Here is a 19,427-nt window from a genome sequence, read left to right as displayed (position 1 = left end):
AGTCGTAGTATCACGTCCAGAGAGAGATTCCTGGGTCCAGGCAAGAAACAAGGAAGATAATGGAGCAATGTCTCATAGACGACTGGGTTGTTATAAAACGAGCTCTATCTCGGATTGACCAGTGACACAAGAGGAACTGTTGGGGAGCCGATTCAAACCAGTCAGAACATTGATGACAGAAAAACAGGATATCAGTCATGCCCTCACCATCAAGAGAAACATTCCGACTTTCACCTTAGTCGACTCGGGGAAATCTGAATGTTTATGACCTGATAGTGAGTTGACGCCCACTCGTATGCAATGCGTGTTGAGATTGCTAAGGCCTGGGACACCTCACGCGGTTTCTGCGTCATACGAATGGTCGGTTTCAGCACAAACTGTGCGTCAGCAAGGTAAGATGCCAGTTAGTTTTCTGCTAGCTAGTCGCGTGCAGCGTGAAGCTCACAGTGGGATGTACCACGTTCGGAGGCAAAGGTACTTCGGCCAGGACTGATGTAATTGTGGCTTTGTTTCAGGCCGAGAAAAGTTCACCCTCGTCGCACACGACTGGGGAGGCGTGGTTGGCTGGGCTTTTGTGTTTAAATACTACCACATGCTGAACAACTACATCATCCTCGACGCTCCTTTCCCAGATGCTTGGTCGAATATGGTATTTTCGGACAAGGATCAGTTCTTAAAATCTTGGTAGGTGTCAGTCTTAATGGTTTAATTTAATGTAAAACATCAGAAATATCATTAAATGACATTAAAAAATTTTACTATAGCAAAGACTTATTTCGTTACAGGTATGTGTTTTTCTATCAACTGCCGTTTCTTCCTGAATTCGCTCTACGCCTGGATGACTTCGACATCTTTGATACGCTTTTTCGCATGTATGCCAAGGTTCCAATAAAAAAAGAAGAAATTGAAGCATATAAATATACTTTTGGAAAGCCAGGTAACTTGACATTTTTGTCACTTTGCTTCTAAAATTACTTGGAATTTTGTAGGCTGAAGACAATTGTTTTTTACGTTACGTAATTATTAGTTTTAGTTGATTATAAACGTCACTTCAGTACACTGGTTCATGACCAAGCACTTTAAAAGTAATCAGATTGTAGTAATAAGTGAACAAGTTGGATTTAACTTTTATTTACTTCTTAGCTCAGCTCTCTGTTGAAATTTCCAATGTTTATTGGAATTGTTGCAGAATAATGGTGTGCTTTACGTAAACGGCACCCAATATACAGGGAGTTTCTGGTAAGGGGTTTTTCTCTCTGACTAACAAAATAATGGGGGAAATGAATGTATTTTTAGATAGGTAAACTTAAAAAAATTTCGCTGAAGTTAGAACATAGTTTACTTGGTTATTTTCCTAAGAGTTACAGCAACGAGCTATAATTTTTTATATAAAATGTTTTTTTTCTATCACATAGCCCATGTATTTAAAACAAATATGTACAAATCAATTTATTTCAAAATTTTATCTTTTTTAGTTACGCAGCTAGAAACGTTGAAAGTTACAGGGGCACATGCAACACGCTCTAAACGCTCTAACTGGCGCTGATCAGGTGGATATTGTGGCGGTTTGTTCATTTAAGTTTGGTGTTCAAACCACTGCCCATTTTCGTGTATGCACAATTTAGTGTACCTCCTAAGCAACCTACGGGCGAGTTGTGAAGTTGTCCCGAAGCGACAAACATCTTTGTTGCGACGTTTAAATGTCTCTAGCTCTCAAACTAAAACTGATTTTTACGTAGTTGGCTTGAACACATCAGTTACATGATTGAAAAAAATATGTTCTGTTTAAAAAATATTATAAGTCGTGCTGTATCTCTCTGGAAAGTAATTAAATAACCGTGTTCATAACTCTGCAGAAAAAGTAACATTTCTAATTTTTACATATTTAAATAAATATTGCTTTCACTTTCTACATTGCAGTTTACAGAGAAAAACACTTTATCTGAAACACCCTGTGTATCGACTAACCACCACACGGCCCTAGCAATTTTTGTACCACTGCCGGCGCTATCAAAGTGTGTTCTTTCTTTGATGATTATCCACTTAGTTTCGACACACTTGTATTTGGTGCTACCTTCAGCCGTATTTGCAGCTTTTCTACAAACGGTTTGTAGCTGTAGAGAGTAACATCTGTAGCACATCCTGCAAATAATTATGGACATAGGGTGCAACAGCCACTCAGAGACGAAAAGGTCGAAGTAATCTAATACTGCCGAGGAACATCGTTGAGGCTCTTCCTAAAGATACAGGGCTGGATTCAGATCATGGTTTTGGACGGGCTAATTTCTCGTAGTTTAACTGAACGTCACTGTTATGGCCAGTTCTCAATACGTGTAAAACACTCATGTCGAAAAAAGAGCTCACTCAGAATTATTTCCACACCGTGCGTAACAGAGAATTTTATTTCTAATGCTTGATACATTTTCCCCTTAATGCTCATTGGAACTGTGACGTCCCCTCTCCCCTTTTGTTGTCGCTGTTGATGTTGACCCGCTACTGCTACAGCTCGGTAGGTGGAATGGAGACGCGACTCGCAGTGATGGTTGTACCCGTCGGATAACGTGGAACAGCACCTGAAAATCTCTAAAGAAAATTGTTCCTCGCGTAATGTATGAAAGTCCGTTTGCGAGTCCGCACAGTCTTCTCAGCGATGCGAACTGCTGATTTTAATTGTCTGTTATGGTTTTATGATGATTTGCGATGCCCGGTTAGTTAGTTATTGCAGTATTGAGTTAATCGTTCATCACCGGCGTCGTTTCTCACCACTGAAGCGAGGAAAAATCCATATGCGGTTCAGTATCAGTAGTAGTTGTTACGTTGCTAGGCAGAATTGTTTACTAAGGCACGACGCAAATCCAGAGATAATCTATAATGCTATCTTGCTTTCGTGCATCGTGATATTATTTCGGCAAAACACTCCTTTCAGTACTCAATGTTCATCAAGTCATTCTTTCATTTAAAATGTGTACAGCTAATTAATTTTGACCATCAACTATCACACAGTTCAATTACTGATGGAGCCAACACTTGAGATTGCCATTACTGACGAACAATTTTATTGTTCCTTCATAGCAATTAGTTTATAATCATCACACCACACGCACACCGATGGATCAGATCAATTACGATTCTTTTCAATTCGGTGATCGTGACAATTACGATAACTTTTACAATCGGCGTAATTGTATTATCTTCGTGTGTTCGTATTAATGTTTCCTACTCCAGGCTAATCAAGTATTGAACCCTTCGATTGACTCATCGTACACTATCAGAAGATCACTCAAGTTCAAGTTCTCAAGTCAGAATAACTGAGAACAAAGTCCGCGCATCTCTATCACACAATATTACTTTTTTTTAATAAACAGAAACAATCTCGTAGCGTTCCGTTTGTAGTAGTGTAACAAACGGTGCTTTCTCTCGACTTGATAGCAAGCAAATGGTTCAAATGGCTCTGAGCACTATGGGACTTATCTTTTAAGGTCATCAGTCCCCTAGAACTTAGAACTACTTAAACCTAACTAACCTAAGGACATCACACACATCCATGCCCGAGGCAGGATTCGAACCTGCGATTGTAGCGGTCGCGCGGTTCCAGACTGCAGCGCCTAGAACAGCTCGGCCACCCCGGCCGGCGATAGTAAGCAAGTTAGCAAGCGACTAACATATCCATGATCGAGCATTGTAGACGCATTGAATTTCCTTTTCGCTGCGTTTACAACTCTCTTTCACAATAAATGTTATCTCTGACCGAAATATTACTTTGGACTTAACTTACGTGGTACTGATTTTCAGTTATTACTGAAATGTTTGATAGCTAATTAAAAATAACCTTTCTTTCTTTCTACCTTTATATCATGACATACTCAGTAATGATTGAAATTGGTGTTCATCAAAACTTGAAGGTGTTCTATTATTGTCAAAGTTGTTGTACCAGTCAGGATAACACTGTTCCCTACTTTAAATTATCATGACATTCTTATTTGGGTTTTCGGGTTTCTTGGGGTGTGCAAGAAGTCAAACTATGATCATCAGGTCCGTACAGCAATGGCCCAGCAACATAATTGTCTCTCAAGGGAAGGCCACAACTTTGGGAGCACAACTGACTTAAAACTTTGTACACCTTTAGTAGGCCATTAAAACAACATAACGTGGAAGTAGTAAGGTGCACTACTCTGGCAATTCCGAGAAAATCGCAAGAGAAGTTATGTAACGGATGTATCTTGGCGTAGGTGCCAGACGTTAGAATTCATGCAGGGCAGGTGGATAGCGTTCGAGTCTCTTCAGACGAACGTGTATGAGGCGGCGGTTCGATTCTCGCTCAAACCTTCATTTATGTAGTACAAGTGTAAAGTCATTGATAATCAAAAAATTTGCAACTAGACCATTCGTTCTTGGCAAATTAGCAGCATCTCAGCGCTACGCTGCCAAATGAGGCCTGCCTCCCTGTCCGCAGCTCGCAGAGTCGTGGTGCAAAGTAGTTCCGACTATCCTACCAGGTGGCATGTATAAGGGATTTCGCAAATCACGTCAGGCATACATATCCAGGAAAATTCTGTGCGTTTCTTCATTTAGTTCTCGATAGTTATAAATACACTACTGGCCATTAAAATTGCTACACCAAGAAGAAATGCAGATGATAAACGGGCATTCATTGGACAAATATGTTATACTAGAATTGACATGTGATTACATTTTCACGCAATTTGGGTGCATAGGTCCTGAGAAATCAGTACCCAGAACAACCACCTCTGGCCGTAATAACGGCCTTGACACGCATGGGCATAGAGTCAAACAGAGCTTGGATAGCTGGTACAGGTACAGCTGGCCATGCAGCTTCAACACGATACCACAGTTCATCAAGAGTAGTGACTGGCGTATTGTAACGAGCCAGTTGCTAAGCCACCATTGACCAGACGTTTTCAGTTGGTGAGAGATCTGGAGCATGTGCTGACCAGGGCAGCAGTCGAACATTTTCTGTATCCAGAAAAGCCCGTACAGGACCTGCAACGTGCGGTCGTGCATTATCCTGCTGAAATGTAGAGTTTCGCAGGATTCGAATGAAGGGTAGAGCCACGGATGGTAACAATGGCTGGCTCTGAGCACTATGGGACTTAACATCAATGGTCATCAGTCCCCTACGGATGGTAACACATCTGAAATGTAACGTCCACTGTTCAAAGTGCTGTCAATGCGAGCAAGAGGTGACCGAGACGTGTAACCAATGGCACCCCATACCATCACGCCGGGTGATACGCCAGTATGGCGATGACGAATACACGCTTCCAATCTGCGTTCACTGTGATGTCGCCAAACACGGATGCGACCATCATTATGCTGTAAACAGAACCTGGATTCATCCGAAAAAATGACGTTTTGCCATTCGTGCACCCAGGTTCGCCGTTGAGTACACCATCGCAGGCGCTCCTGTCTGTGATGCAGCGTCAAGGGTAACCGCAGCCATGGTCTCCGAGCTGATAGTCGATGCTACTGCAAACGTCGTCGAACTGTTCGTGCAGATGGTTGTCGTCTTGCAAACGACCCCATCTGTTGACTCAGGGATCGAGATGTGGCTGCACGATCCGTTACAGCCATGCGGATAACATGCCTGTCACCTCGACTGATAGTGATACGAGGCCATTGGGATCCAGCACGGCGTTCCGTATTACCCTCCTGAACCCATGGATTCCATATTCTGCCACAGTCATTTAATCTCGACCAACGCGAGCAGCAATGTCGCTATACGATAAACCGCAATCGCAATAGGCTACAATCCGACCTTTATCAAAGTCGGAAACGTGATGGTACGCATTTCTCCTCCTTACACGTGGCACCACAACAACGTTTCACCAGGCAACGCCGGTCAACTGCTGTTTGTGTATGAGAAATCGGTTGGAAACTATCCTCATGTCAGCACGTTGTAGATGTCGCCACCGGCGCCAACCTTGTGTGAATGTTCTGAAAAGCTAATCATTTGCATATCACAGCATTTTCTTCCCGTCGGTTAAATTTCGCGTCTGTAGCACGTCATCTTCGTGGTGTGGCAATTTTAATGGCCAGTAGTGTATAAGAGGCGGGGAGTTGTGTGCTGTGGATCGACAAATAGTAATAGCAGAATGGGCAGAACAGGAGAGCTTCGTGACTTAATCATAGCTAACACTTGGTTCAAGAATCATGAAAGAAGGTTGTATACATGCAAGAACCCTGGAGATACTAAAAGGTATCAGACAGACTTTATAATGGTAAGACAGAGATTTAGGAACCAGATTTTAAATTGTAAGACATTTCCAGGGGCAGATGTGGATTCTGACCACAATCTATTGGTTATGAACTGTAGATTAAAACTGAAGAAACTGCAAAAAGGTGGAAATTTAAGGAGATGGGACCTGGACAAACTGAAAGAACCAGAGGCTGTACAGAGTTCCAGTGAGAGCATAAGGGAACAATTGACAGGAATGGGGGAAACAAATACAGTAGAAGAAGAATGGATAGCTTTGAGGAATGAAATAGTGAAGGCAGCAGATGATCAAGTAGGTAAAAAGACGAGGGCTAGTTGAAATCCTTGGGTAACAGAAGAGATACTGAATTTAATTGATGAAAGGAGAAAATACAAAAATGCAACAAGTGAAGCAGGCAAAATGGAATACAAACGTCTCAAAAATGAGATCGACAGGAAGTGCAAAATGGCTAAGCAGGGATGGCTGGAGGACAAATATAAGGATGTAGAGGCTTATCTCATGAGGGGTAAGATAGATACTGCCTTAATATTCTTCGTCTACCTAAACGTTCATAAATAATATTAGACAAACAAAATAATCTAGAAGAACATAAACCATGACCAACCGGGAAAATTATAGGGGACCTTTCGAGAAAAGAGTACCACTTGCATGAATATCAAGATCTAAGATGGAAACCCAGTTCTAAGCAAAGAAGGGAAAGCAGAAAGGTGGAAGGAGTATATAGAGGGTCTATACAGGGGCGATGTTCTTGAGGACAATAATATGGAAATGGAAGAGAAGGTAGATGAAGATGAAATGGGAGATATGATACTGCGTGAAGAGTTTGACAGAGCACTGAAAGACCTAAGTCGAAACAAGGCCCCGGGAGTAGACAACATTCCATTAGAACTACTGACAGCCTTGGGAGAGCCAGTCCTGACAAAACTGTACCATCTGGTGAGCAAGATGTATGAGACAGGCGAAATTCCCAAGAAGAATATAATAATTCAAATCATAAAGAAAGCAGGTGTTGACGGATGTGAAAATTACCGAACTATCTGTTTAATAAGTCACAGCTGCAAAATACTAACGCAAATTCTTTACAGACGAATGGAAAAACTGTTAGAAGCCGACCTCGGGGAAGATCAGTTTGGAACGCGTGAGGCAATACTGACCCTACTACTTATCTTAGAAGAAAGATTAAGGAAAGGCAAACCTACGTTTCTAGCATTTGCAGACTTAGAGAAAGCTTTTGACAATGTTGACTGGAATACTCTCTTTCAAATTCTGAAGGTGGCAGGGGTAAAATACAGGGAGCGAAGGCTATTTACAATTTGTACAGAAACCAGATGGCAGTTATGAGTCGAGGGGCGTGAAAGGGAAGCAGTGCTCATATTGTTCAAATGGCTCTGAGCCCTATGGGACTTAACTGCTGAGGTCGTTAGTCCCCTAGAACTTAGAACTACTTCAACCTAACTAACCTATGGACATCACACACATCCGTGCCCGAAGCAGGATTCGAACCTGCGACCGTAGCGGTCGCGCGGAAGCAGTGCTTGGAAAGGGAGTGAGACAGAGATGTAGTCTATCCCCAATGTTATTCAATCTGTATATTGAGCATGCAGTGAAGGAAACAAAAGAAAAATTCGGAGTAGGAATACAAATCGAAAGAGAAGGAATAAAAACTTTGAGGTTCTCCGATGACATTGTAATTCTGTCAGAGACAGAAAAGGACTTGGAAGATCAGTTGAAAGGAATGGACACTGTCTTCAAAGGAGGATATAAGAAGAACATCAACAAAAGCAAAACGAGGATAATGGAATGCAGTCGAATTAAGTCGGGTGATGCTGCCGGAATTGAATTAGGAAAAGAGACACTTAAAGTAGTAAAGGAGTTTTGCTATTTGGGGAGCAAAATAACTGATGATGGTCGAAGTAGAGAGGATATAAAATGTAGACTGGCATTGGCATGGAAAGCGTTTCTGAAGAAGAGAAATTTGTTAACATCGAGTATGGATTTAAGAGTCAGGAAGTCGTTTCTGAAAGTATTTGTGTGGGAGTGAAACATGGACGATAAATAGTCTAGACCAGAAGAGAATAGAAGCTTTCGAAATGTGGTGCTACAGAAGAATGCTGAAGATTAGATGGGTAGATCACATAACTAATGAGGAGGTATTGAACAGAATTGGGGAGAAGAGGAGTTTGTGGCACAACTTGACTAGAAGAAGGGATCGGTTCGTAGGACATGTTCTGAGGCATCAAGGGATCACCAATTTAGTACTGGAGGGCAGCGTGGAGGGTAAAAATCGTAGAGGGAGACCAAGAGATGAATACACTAAGCAGATTCAGAAGGATGTAGGCTGCAGTAGGTACTGGGAGATGAAGAAGCTTGCACAGGATAGAGTAGCATGGAGAGCTGCATCAAACCAGTCTCAGGACTGAAGACCACAACAACAACAACAACAGTGTATGTTTGTTGTAATAATAAAATTTAATTAAAAATATTAGTTAAATAACATGAAATTCCCTAAAACTTAAGGGAAATACACGTGGTTTTCTTTAATTATATAACCTCTCAAATGTCACATAAACTAAATAATAAGACCAGTGATGAAAAAATGTATAGCGGGGATCGAACCGTCGCCTCATACACGGTCGTCTTAACGTTGCTTGAACGCTAACCACTTGCCCACAATGAACTCTGACATCGGGCACCTAGGCACAGATACATTCATTACACAATATACACGTAAAACTTCTCTTGCGATTTTCTCGAAATTGCCCGAGAAGTGCACCTTACTACTTGCACATTATGTTGTTTTAATGGACTACTAAAGGTGTACAAAGTTTGAAGTAAATCTGTGATACAAACGGCGTGGCCCCGCTTTGTCAGTAAAATCCGGGAAGGAGATTAAATAAAACAAAAACCTGATATACGTATGCAAGCATTTCATTATGTTGTCACATGCATCCATTTGCAAATTACAAACAAACGAACATCGAAAAAAACGCTAGAAACGTTAATTAAAGCCGTATGAAATATATAGGTAGTTTGGAACAAAATATATTTAGCTAGAGTGTGTAGAAATACAAGCTAAAAATATACTGTGATGAATGTATCACTTAAGGGGGCATTAATCTAGTTCTGAACATGACTGTTCCAATACAAAAAAATGGTTCAAATGGCTCTGAGCACTATGGGACTTAACATCTGAGGTCATCAGTCCCCTAGAACTTAGAACTACTTAAACCTAACTAACCTAAGGACATCACACACATCCATGCCCGAGGCAGGATTCGAACCTGCGACCGTAGTGGTCGCGCGGTTCCAGACTGTAGCGCCTAGAACCGCTCGGCCACACCGGCCGGCTGTTCCAATACATTTAGGATTAATTATCTCACAAATTTTCTTACAACTTTTTGTAGAACTTCATTCAAATATTACAAAGATAAGAACTTAATTAACAATAACAATTCAGTGCAAAATATTAAGCTTCTGAACGTTGAATTGCCGTATGTCCCTTTGGTAAAAGGAATTAACAAGAGAACGGTAGCCCTTAAGATTTAGTCAGAAAAATTCGTAGACATAGCGCAATTAAACAAAATTGTTACCAATATTCTTTAAGTAATTCTGATTTTATGATTTTAGAAACACGTTATTAATAGATATTGCTCACCTTCAATTTTTTTTTCTCTTAGCGCTGTCAAATCTCACAAAACTCGTTCGCTACGTGACATATGGCAGCAACATGAGCTAATCTGAAAATTTTATATAATTCTGATAAGTAAAACATGAGAAAAGGCACGGTAAATTTGGTCGCGCACAAAAGCATTTAAAGAAAAATTTACGAAATAACATTATATTGAAATACACGCTATAAAACATGCCCTACCCATAATTATTTGGCCCAGATTATTTTTCTTGCCAGTCTGGTTTCTTTCCCGGCTTTCTCTGCCCTTTCATTTTTTCTGAGAACCTCCATACACTTTTACGCACAATTTCTTATTCGCATAACATCAAGGTTTTGTCGTATTTCAGTGCACCAAAAAAACCTTCTACCACATACATCTCTTCCTTTCAAGTGATGCGTACAATCGTTGAAAGCAAAAATTGTATTCAGTGCAACAAAATATACATAATCTTTAGAAAAGAATTTTTTCAGGTCCCATTTCCCATATAACTGCATTGGATGTTTCATTTTTGTTTTCAACTGGACGTAATTGATACCGTAAACCAGATAATTATATGGAAAATCAGAGGTATGACAGTTAGTCTCGGAATTCAACATTATTAAATCTCTTTGCACCAGACTTCGGACGACAATCGCTGAAATTCACATCAGTTTGTTTCCTTAGGTCATATCGGCTGACACGATACGAAATATGCTCTGTGAGAAACTGACAATCGAAGTTACAGAAGAGTTTGTGGCATCCAAAGAATCAAAAATATCATAACAGAGATACAGTTCGTAATCTATGGACTGAATTGTAGGATTATTGCAAGCCGCAATAAATTATAGCCTCAAAAAATAATTAGCTAAAATGAGAATTCTAGAGTATCTTTTGCTTAAAGTTACTGTAGTGAATCTTTTGGGGTTATGGTATGTGGGCATTGTTTACAAATTATTATTACTACTTACTGGGCTTGTATGCCAGTAGGGCAGTGATTCTATTACATGAAGTGTTTGTAATCTTGTTTTTCAAGGTCACCACGAATCACATCGAGCGTATAATACAACATACAACTTTTCTCTCTTCCTCTCGTATATTTGTAAATCTTGCCTGCTAATTCCAGTAACCGAGGACTGTGTAAAGTACTCGCCATGTTCTTTTTGAGACATACATAGCTCATTCAAATGCATACAGCGTCTTTTTAATAGCAAACAGCATTGCAGTACTCTCCCCTAAGCGTAGAGGCGTCCTCATAGCCCTCCCACCCTTTGTCAGTTGAAACCTAACCTACTTCATACATAGAACAGATTCCATCCTAACTTAACCTACTTGATCCCGCCAAAAACTGATGAAGGAGATCGAGCACACTGTGACCAAACTGTCGGCCGATATTACCGGACAACCTCTGCTCATGGCGTCTCACGAACTTTACGGTGCTGCTGTGAAATCAACCATGTAATAGTAACCTGGTGTCTGTATAATTTGCGACCTGTTCTATAATAACAGGCAGCAGGGCTTGACTTGAGAAATAAATAAATGTCTGTAAAAGTTGTAGATAACTTTTTGCTCTTTGTATTTTATCTATGCTACCTTCATAATTTCAAAGAGTGTATTCCAGTCAACGTTGTCAAAATCTATCTACATGTACTACGAAGGTTGCCCTGAAAGTAACGCACAGCATTTTTTTCCTCAGCCGTAAACAATGCTACGAATGCGAAACGCTACGTATGTACAGGGTTATTACAAATGATTGAAGCGATTTCACAGCTCTACAATAACTTTATTATTTGAGATATTTTCACAATGCTTTGCACACACATACAAAAATTCAAAAAGTTTTTTCAGGCATTCACAAATGTTCGATATGTGCCCCTTTAGTGATTCGGCAGACATCAAGCCGATAATAAAGTTCCTCCCACACTCGGCGCAGCATGTCCCAATCAATGAGTTCGAAAGCATCGTTGATGCGAGCTCGCAGTTCTGGCACGTTTCTTGGTAGAGGAGGTTTAAACACTGAATCTTTCACATAACCCCACAGAAAGAAATCGCATGGGGTTAAGTCGGGAGAGCATGGAGGCCATGACATGAATTGTTGATCATGATCTCCACCACGACCGATCCATCGGTTTTCCAATCTCCTGTTTAAGAAATGCTTCTGCTTTAGCCTTTTCCGTAAGATTTTCCAAACCGTCGGCTGTGGTACGTTTATCTCCCTGCTTGCTTTATCCGTCGACTTCCGCGGGCTACGCATGAAACTTGCCCGCACGGGTTCAACCGTTTCTTCGCTCACTGCAGGCCGACCCGTTGATTTCCCCTCACACGGGCATCCAGAAGCTTTAAACTGCGCATACCATCGCCGAATGGAGTTAGCAGTTGGTGGATCTTTGTTGAACTTCGTCCTGAAGTGTCGTTGCACTGTTATAACTGATGTGAGTGCATTTCAAGCACGACATACGCTTTCTCGGCTCCTGTCGCCATTTTGTCTCACTGCGCTCTCGAGCGCTCTGGCGGCAGAAACCTGAAGTGCGGCTTCAGCCGAACAAAATTTTATGAGTTTTTCTACGTATCTGTAGTGTGTCGTGACCATATGTCAATGAATGGAGCTACAGTGAATTTATGAAATCGCTTCAATCATTTGTAATAACCCTGTATTATCTGAAGTCTCCTGAGTGAGCGCGCCAAGTTTCCGTCACTTCCGACAGATAGCGTAGCTGCAGGACAGTTTCAAAATGGCGTCTGCAGGTGATGTGCGTTACAAGCAACGCGTCGTCATAGAATTTCTCACCGCAGAGAATGAAACTTTGGGAAATATTCACAAACGCTTGTGCAAAGTCTATGGACTATCTGCTGTCGACAGAAGTACAGTCACTCGCTGGGCACCTGCGAAATGCCCTCGATACGCTGCAAGTCTCCGACGTGGTCATAACGGTGTTCTGTGTAGTTTAGAGTGCATTGTGACCATGCTCCTACAGTGGGTGCTTCATCAGAAGGCGGTTCGGCGTGCCACGATTTGCAGCGTTCGGGGAGACCACAGCTGACATATTACAGCGAGCTGATGTCATTCGCGGGGACAGACGCAGTACGACTCGGCAGTTGACGCTGCATCTGTCAGTCAGCAAAGGAAATGTGGATACAATTATCCGCACTCTTGGATATTCAAAAGTGTGTGCAAGATTGGTCCTGCGGTGTCTAACGGTGGCTCACATATCGCACAGAAAAAACATTTGTCTTGATTTGTTGCAAAGTTTTGAAGCTGAGAGCAAGGCCTTCTTGTCCAGGATTGTGACAGGTGATAAACGTGGGTTTACCATTTTGAGCCCGAAACAAAACGACAGTCGACCCCACAGAAGAAACAATTCAAAGCAATTGCTTCCACCGGTAAGGTCATGATCACCTTGTTCTGGGGCTGTGAAGGTGTGATTCTCATTGATGTGATGGAAAAAGGCGGCATCATTAATTCAGAAGCAAATGCCAACACATTAACAAAACTCAATACGCGATTCTGGCGACTTCGGCGCCACAGTAACCGGGGAGGTGTTTTGCTGCAACACGATAACGCTCGTCCCCATACAAGTCTGAGGACTGCTGAACACGTAGCGAAACAGGGTTGGACACCGTTACCTCGTCCACCCTACAGCCCTGACCTAGCGCCTTCGGACTTGCACTGCTTGGGCCATTGAAGGATACCATTCCTGGAATTATATTAGAACAAATAAGCCCTCGGTCACAAATATTAAGTCAAAATTGACCAGGTTTCGACGCTACTATGAGCGTCGTCTTCAGAATTAAACTAACTGTTCTGAAACATTATTAGGTATATAATACATTAATAAAATTAAAGTTTGTACTGACTGGAAAGAGATGCAGTACTTACAACTCACATTTTAAAAAATCTAAGCCGGAAAGGTGACTTCATGAATAGTTGTAAATAAGATGGCGAGCCGCTAAGGGCTGCTCGTACTTGAGTGAACAAGTCGCCTTTCCGGCTTAGATTTTTTAAAATGTGACTTGTAAGTACTGCATCTCTTTCCAGTCAGTACAAACTTTAATTTTATTAATGTATTATATACCTAATATGTTTTAGAACAGTTAGTTTAATTCTGAAGACGACGCTCATAGTAGCGTCGAAAACTGGTCACATTTGACTTAATATTTGTGACTGAGGGCTTATTTGTTCTAATATAATTCTGACACGGTCACTCAACCTTAGCAGCTATGTTCAAAGTTTTCCATTCCTGGAAGACATTTTGAGAACGATGAGGAGGTGATTTACACAGTGAAGCCCTGGCTCCGCCACCAGGACGAAAATTGGCACCGACAGGGCATACACGCCGTTGTTTTGAGCTGGAGGAAGGCCGTAGAACGGGATGGAGATCACAAAAATGGTTCAAATGGCTCTAAGCACTATGGGACTTAACATCTGAGGTCATCAGTCCCCTAGATTTAGAACTACGCAAACGTAACTAACCTAAGGACATCACACACATCCATGCCCGAGGCAGGATTCGAACCTGCGACCGTAGCAGCAGCGCGGTCCGTACTGTAGCGCCTAGAACCGCTCGGTCACAGCGGCCGGCATGGAGACTACATTTAAAAATAGGTCGTGTAGATAAAACAGCATTCTTTCGTGTGTGTAATTCTCACTATGTTCGATAACGAACTGTTGAAGAAAAAAAGTGTGGTGCATTACTTTCTGGGCGAACCTCGTACAAAGTAGATTTGCCTTTCTACAGTCTGTCTCCTAAGATTAGTCGCTTGCTCAGTGCTGAATTTCTTATTTGGTTTCTCATATCCCTCTCCCCTCTCCGTCCCCGGCACATGGATATCAGCCATTTTTGCATTAGTACGACCGTTGAATCAGGAACTTTAATGAGATCTTCCACTACTTAACGGATGCACTGAACGTATGGATCGCTTTTGATTCGGCCAGTTATCTTCGAACACACACGTCATCCTCGTGCCGTCGCCTATCGGTGACGCTGTGTGCAGTACTGTGCTGTTACTGTCTGTGACTTTCAGGAGCGCTGACGCCGCCCATCAACTACTACCGGGCCCTTATGGAGGCGCCATGGCACCAGCCGTCACCGCCGAGAGGAAAGCCGCTGCCCCCTGGACTCTTCCTTTTCGGCGAGAAGGAGTTCGCGCTCTCCTTCGACTTCCTGTCTCACGCCAGGGACCAGATAGGAGTCCCCACCGCCATCGTCAAGGAGGCTGGACACTTCGTGCAGCAGGAAAACCCAGAGGAAGTCAACAGGCTCATCAGGGACTTCCTGTCCGGCCAGGGAGCTCGCTGACGTCTCGCACATGCACCTACAAAAGGTTTCCCTTTTCAGTGCCATTAAAGCAGGAAAGATCTGTGCCTCAGTACAGCAGGGACACTGCGAATTAAGACTGATGGAGAGACGTGTCGTCTTTGTCTGATCCTTGTGATTATGGGGTGACTGTGCTGAGTATTATTGTGAACGCACATAATAAAAACAATCATAAAGTTTTCGTTAGTATAAAACAACGTTTTCAGACAATGATGTACTGCACATGGCTACATAATGTTCACTTTTCACTGTATGCTGGCAGTGTACAACCCAGGTAGATATAAATGACCAATTTCAATTTTTATATCTTCTCATAAAATAGTATCTGTATGTTGTCTTGGTGGTCTAGTTATTGTTTATTATTCTTTGCCTGAATATTGCGACCTTCCTCACTTTTCACTGAAAACAAAATAAAAGAGATGGGGACAGAGAGAAAGAGGGAAGGGGGAGAAAGAGAGAGATTCCCCAAATAACTTTTTTCCTTGTAAATGTAATTGTTCTACATGTATATGATAAAGATTTTTTTTAGTTACAGCTGCTTCAACTATGATTTTAGCCGTCTTCAGTGGTGTACATATAAACATTGCCACAACAATAGCAGAATTCAGATCCTTCATATATTTTTTCTTTCTTTCGGCCCCTGTCCCGCTTCAATGCGGGGTCAGCCGTGTTAGGACGGATTTGGCAGTGTTACTGGCAGAGGGTGGCCGGGTGCCATTCCTGCCGCCACCCTGAACCCCATGAGACATAAGTAGTGTACCCCCAGCTGTCTGCGTCTAGTGTAAGCTATGAAATACTGAGAATGTTTGCACATATCTGTGGGTTGTGTGACTGAGGCGGAACGTGGGGACCAGCCCGGTATTCACCTATCAGGATGTGGAAAACCGCCTGAAAACCACATCCAGGCTGGCCAGCATGCGCTAATCCGCCGAGCGCATTCGATCTGGGGCAGCGCGCTACCCGATTCCAGGTTCAAATGACTCTGAGCACTATGGGACTTCCGAGTCCAGGAAGCAGCGCATTAATGCTCTCGGCTACCCTGGTGGGTCAATTCAGATTCTTCATGTACATAGTCATAATTAGTAGCATTCTTCTGTATCATGGAATTGATTTGATTAACACCAAGTGCATATTATAATAATATCATTCTAAATACATATTTACGATTCTTTTATGTGAAGAGCGTGTTTATCTGCGTAAAGTGAGGAGCAGATGATGACAGCAATAATACAATATCTGTTTTATGCCATTGAAGATGCCTAAAACAATGAGATGAATATATTTGGCGACAAGCAAATTAGAAACATATGTTAGTGATAGGTAAGTAATTTAATCTGGATACATTCTACAGTAAAAAATAATGAGGGCAGGTTTTTAAATTTTGTAACATCTTCTCGGGACGTTGTCTGGATTACTGGGATGAATCGTCTTTTCAGCGTTACCAAAATTATGTTGGCTAGTGCATTGTATATTACCGCAAAGAAGCGGTGTGGTGTACCCTGGCAGCTGATGCCATAATCACAGTGAAACTGACAGTAGGTTACAGCATAAGCACTTGTCAGTATACAGATAATTACAGTAACTCAACATGGGAGCAACACGACCACTACTTAACGATGGAAAGTACTCTGTATAGGTTTGGTTGTTACATAGTTGAGCGCACAAAGTTACATGACATAGAGCAGAAGTGATCCATTTATGGTTTGGGCTCGATTTCCAGAAGACAACGGTTAAAACCCCCATCTTGACTTATCATAAGACACTCCAACCTAATGCCAGGTTCGTTTCCGAGCAGACCACGGCCTCTTTCTTGCTACGATATCGACCATCCGACTAGTGCATTTTAAAGATCTCCAAAGCGACGAGATTTTAAACAGTAATTGATATATCTTCCTTAAAACCACGTTTCACACGTTCCAAAACGGAGAAAACCCATCAGGGTTGAGAATGTGATTCACAAAATGTTAGTAATTATACAGCTTTGAAATTCTGCTTTTACATATTATCGAAACAGGACTCTCGTTAAGGACTAGTGTTTTCAGTATGACAGACACTTTTTCTTTCCTTTTCTTTCCATGCACATATATCCTGTCATTGCCTGCAATGAGGGTCCAAGATACAGGAAGTGAACTTCACAACGCTAGAACCTTGCAAAACAGAATACCAGGAACTATGTAGGCTACGTGAATTTTTCACAAAGAGGTCTTGCAGTGTAATTTTTATAGTCTACATAATGTTAAGAGGTTCTGGTAAAATTCCTTTCTCCAGTACCATCTTTACACTGTCTTAGGTGCCATAGTTATTAATATTATACAGACAAGGATCCCCAGCACACTGAATGTGTTGCCGGTTATACCAACAACCACATTTCACACTGTTCAGTATTCTGGTAGGTGACACGGTTTTTCGATCACTCTGTTGCTTCGACTGATACATGCTCCATTTTATTCGTCAAAAATTGTTTTTACGGTCAATCTGTACATAGTAGTCAAACTGAAAACCACGAATTCGTCGGTTACCTATTAGTTTTTGTTATACAAATGTCATGAAATGCTCGGCACACACATTCAATAACAACAGTTTACCACTCCCCGTCATTTCAATTCGTCTTATTTTTTATCTATTGCTGTTCTGATTTTACATCAGATTAAATCACGTAATGATTGAGGTCACAGTACTAGCTTTAAATCGTATTGTTGTAAACAATAGTACACATTTTGTTCATGGAATGACTTGAAATAATTTCTTTCACAGACACATACAGGGTGTTACAAAAAGGTACGGCCAAACTTTCAGGAAACATTTCTCACACACAAAGAAAGGAAATATGTTACGTGGACATGTGTCCAGAAACGCTTACTTTCCACGTTAGAGCTCATTTTATTACTTCTCTTCAAATCACATTAATCATGGAATAGAAACACACAGCAATAGAACGTACCAGCGTGACTTCAAACACTTTCTTACAGGAAATGTTCAAAATGTCCTCCGTTAGTGAGGATACATGCACCCACCCTCCGTCGCGTGGAATCCCTGATGCGCTGATGCAGCCCTGGAGAATGGCGTATTGTATCACAACCGTCCACAATACGAGCACGAAGAGTCTCCACATTTGGTACCGGGGTTGCGTAGACAAGAGCTTTCAAATGTCCCCATAAATGAAAGTCAAGAGGGTTGAGGTCAGGAGAGCGTGGAGGCCATGGAATTGGTCCGCCTCTACCAATCCATCAGTCACCGAATCTGTTGTTGAGAAGCGTACGAACACTTCGACTGAAATGTGCAGGAGCTCCATCGTGCTTGAACCACATGTTGTGTCGTACTTGTAAAGGCACATGTTCTAGCAGCACAGGTAGAGTATCCCGTATGAAACCATGGCGGTGAATCGAGGAAGTACAGTACATACTGACGAAACTAAAATGAGCTCTAACATGGAAATTAAGCGTTTCCGGACACATGTCCACATAACATCTTTTCTTTATGTGTGTGTGAGGAATGTTTCCTGAAAGTTTGGCCGTACCTTTTTGTAACACCCTGTATACTGGCGCATCGACAGTAAAGCCAGAATCGATCCAAAACAATTTTCAGTTCCATTCCTTTGATGTCAACCTGAAACCTGTGTCAAGAAAGAACTAATTTATGCAGGGTGGTCCATTGATCCAAATATCTCACGAAACAAGAATCAAACGGAAAAACTACAAAGAACGAAACTCATCTAGCTTTAAGGGGTAAACCAGATGGCGCTATGGTTCGCCCGCTAGATGCCGTTGCCATAGGTCAAACGGATATCAACTGCGTTTTTTTAAAATAGGAAGGCCCATTTTTATTACATATTCGTCTAGTACGTAAAGAAATATGAATGTTATAGTTAGACCACTGTTTTCGCCTTGTGATAGATGCAGTTGTAATAGTCACAAACGTATAAGTACGTCGTATCACGTAACATTCTGCCAGTGCGGACGGTATTTGCTTCGTGATACATTACCCGTGTTAAAATGGACCGTTTACCAATTGCGGAAAATGTCGATATCGTGTTGATGTATGGCTATTGTGATCGAAATGCCCAACGGGCGTGTTCTATGTATGCTGCTCGGTGTCCTGGACGACATCATCCAAGTGTCTGGACCGTTGGCCGGATAGCTACGTTATTTAAGGAAACAGGAAGTGTTCAGCCACATGTGAAACGCCAACCACGACCTGTAACACATGATGATGCCCAAGTAGGTGTTTTA

General features: G+C 41.9%; 1 protein-coding gene across 1 annotated transcript in view; it reads left to right on the top strand.

Annotated features, from left to right (window-relative positions):
* Nucleotides 1–15,546, top strand: part of LOC126412248 (epoxide hydrolase 4-like) — a 58,133-nt gene extending 42,587 nt beyond the window's left edge. The window contains exons 4-6 of the mRNA XM_050081746.1: nt 516–684; nt 786–937; nt 14,906–15,546. Coding sequence (XP_049937703.1) covers nt 516–684; nt 786–937; nt 14,906–15,180 — 596 coding nt within the window. The 3' untranslated portion in view covers nt 15,181–15,546. The remainder of the gene's footprint in view (nt 1–515; nt 685–785; nt 938–14,905) is intronic.
* The last annotated feature ends 3,881 nt before the right edge of the window (nt 15,547–19,427 follow it).

This window comes from Schistocerca serialis, chromosome 7 (genome assembly GCF_023864345.2).
Source record: "Schistocerca serialis cubense isolate TAMUIC-IGC-003099 chromosome 7, iqSchSeri2.2, whole genome shotgun sequence".
NCBI lineage: Eukaryota > Metazoa > Arthropoda > Insecta > Orthoptera > Acrididae > Schistocerca > Schistocerca serialis.
This window is presented reverse-complemented; position numbering and strand designations above follow the sequence as displayed.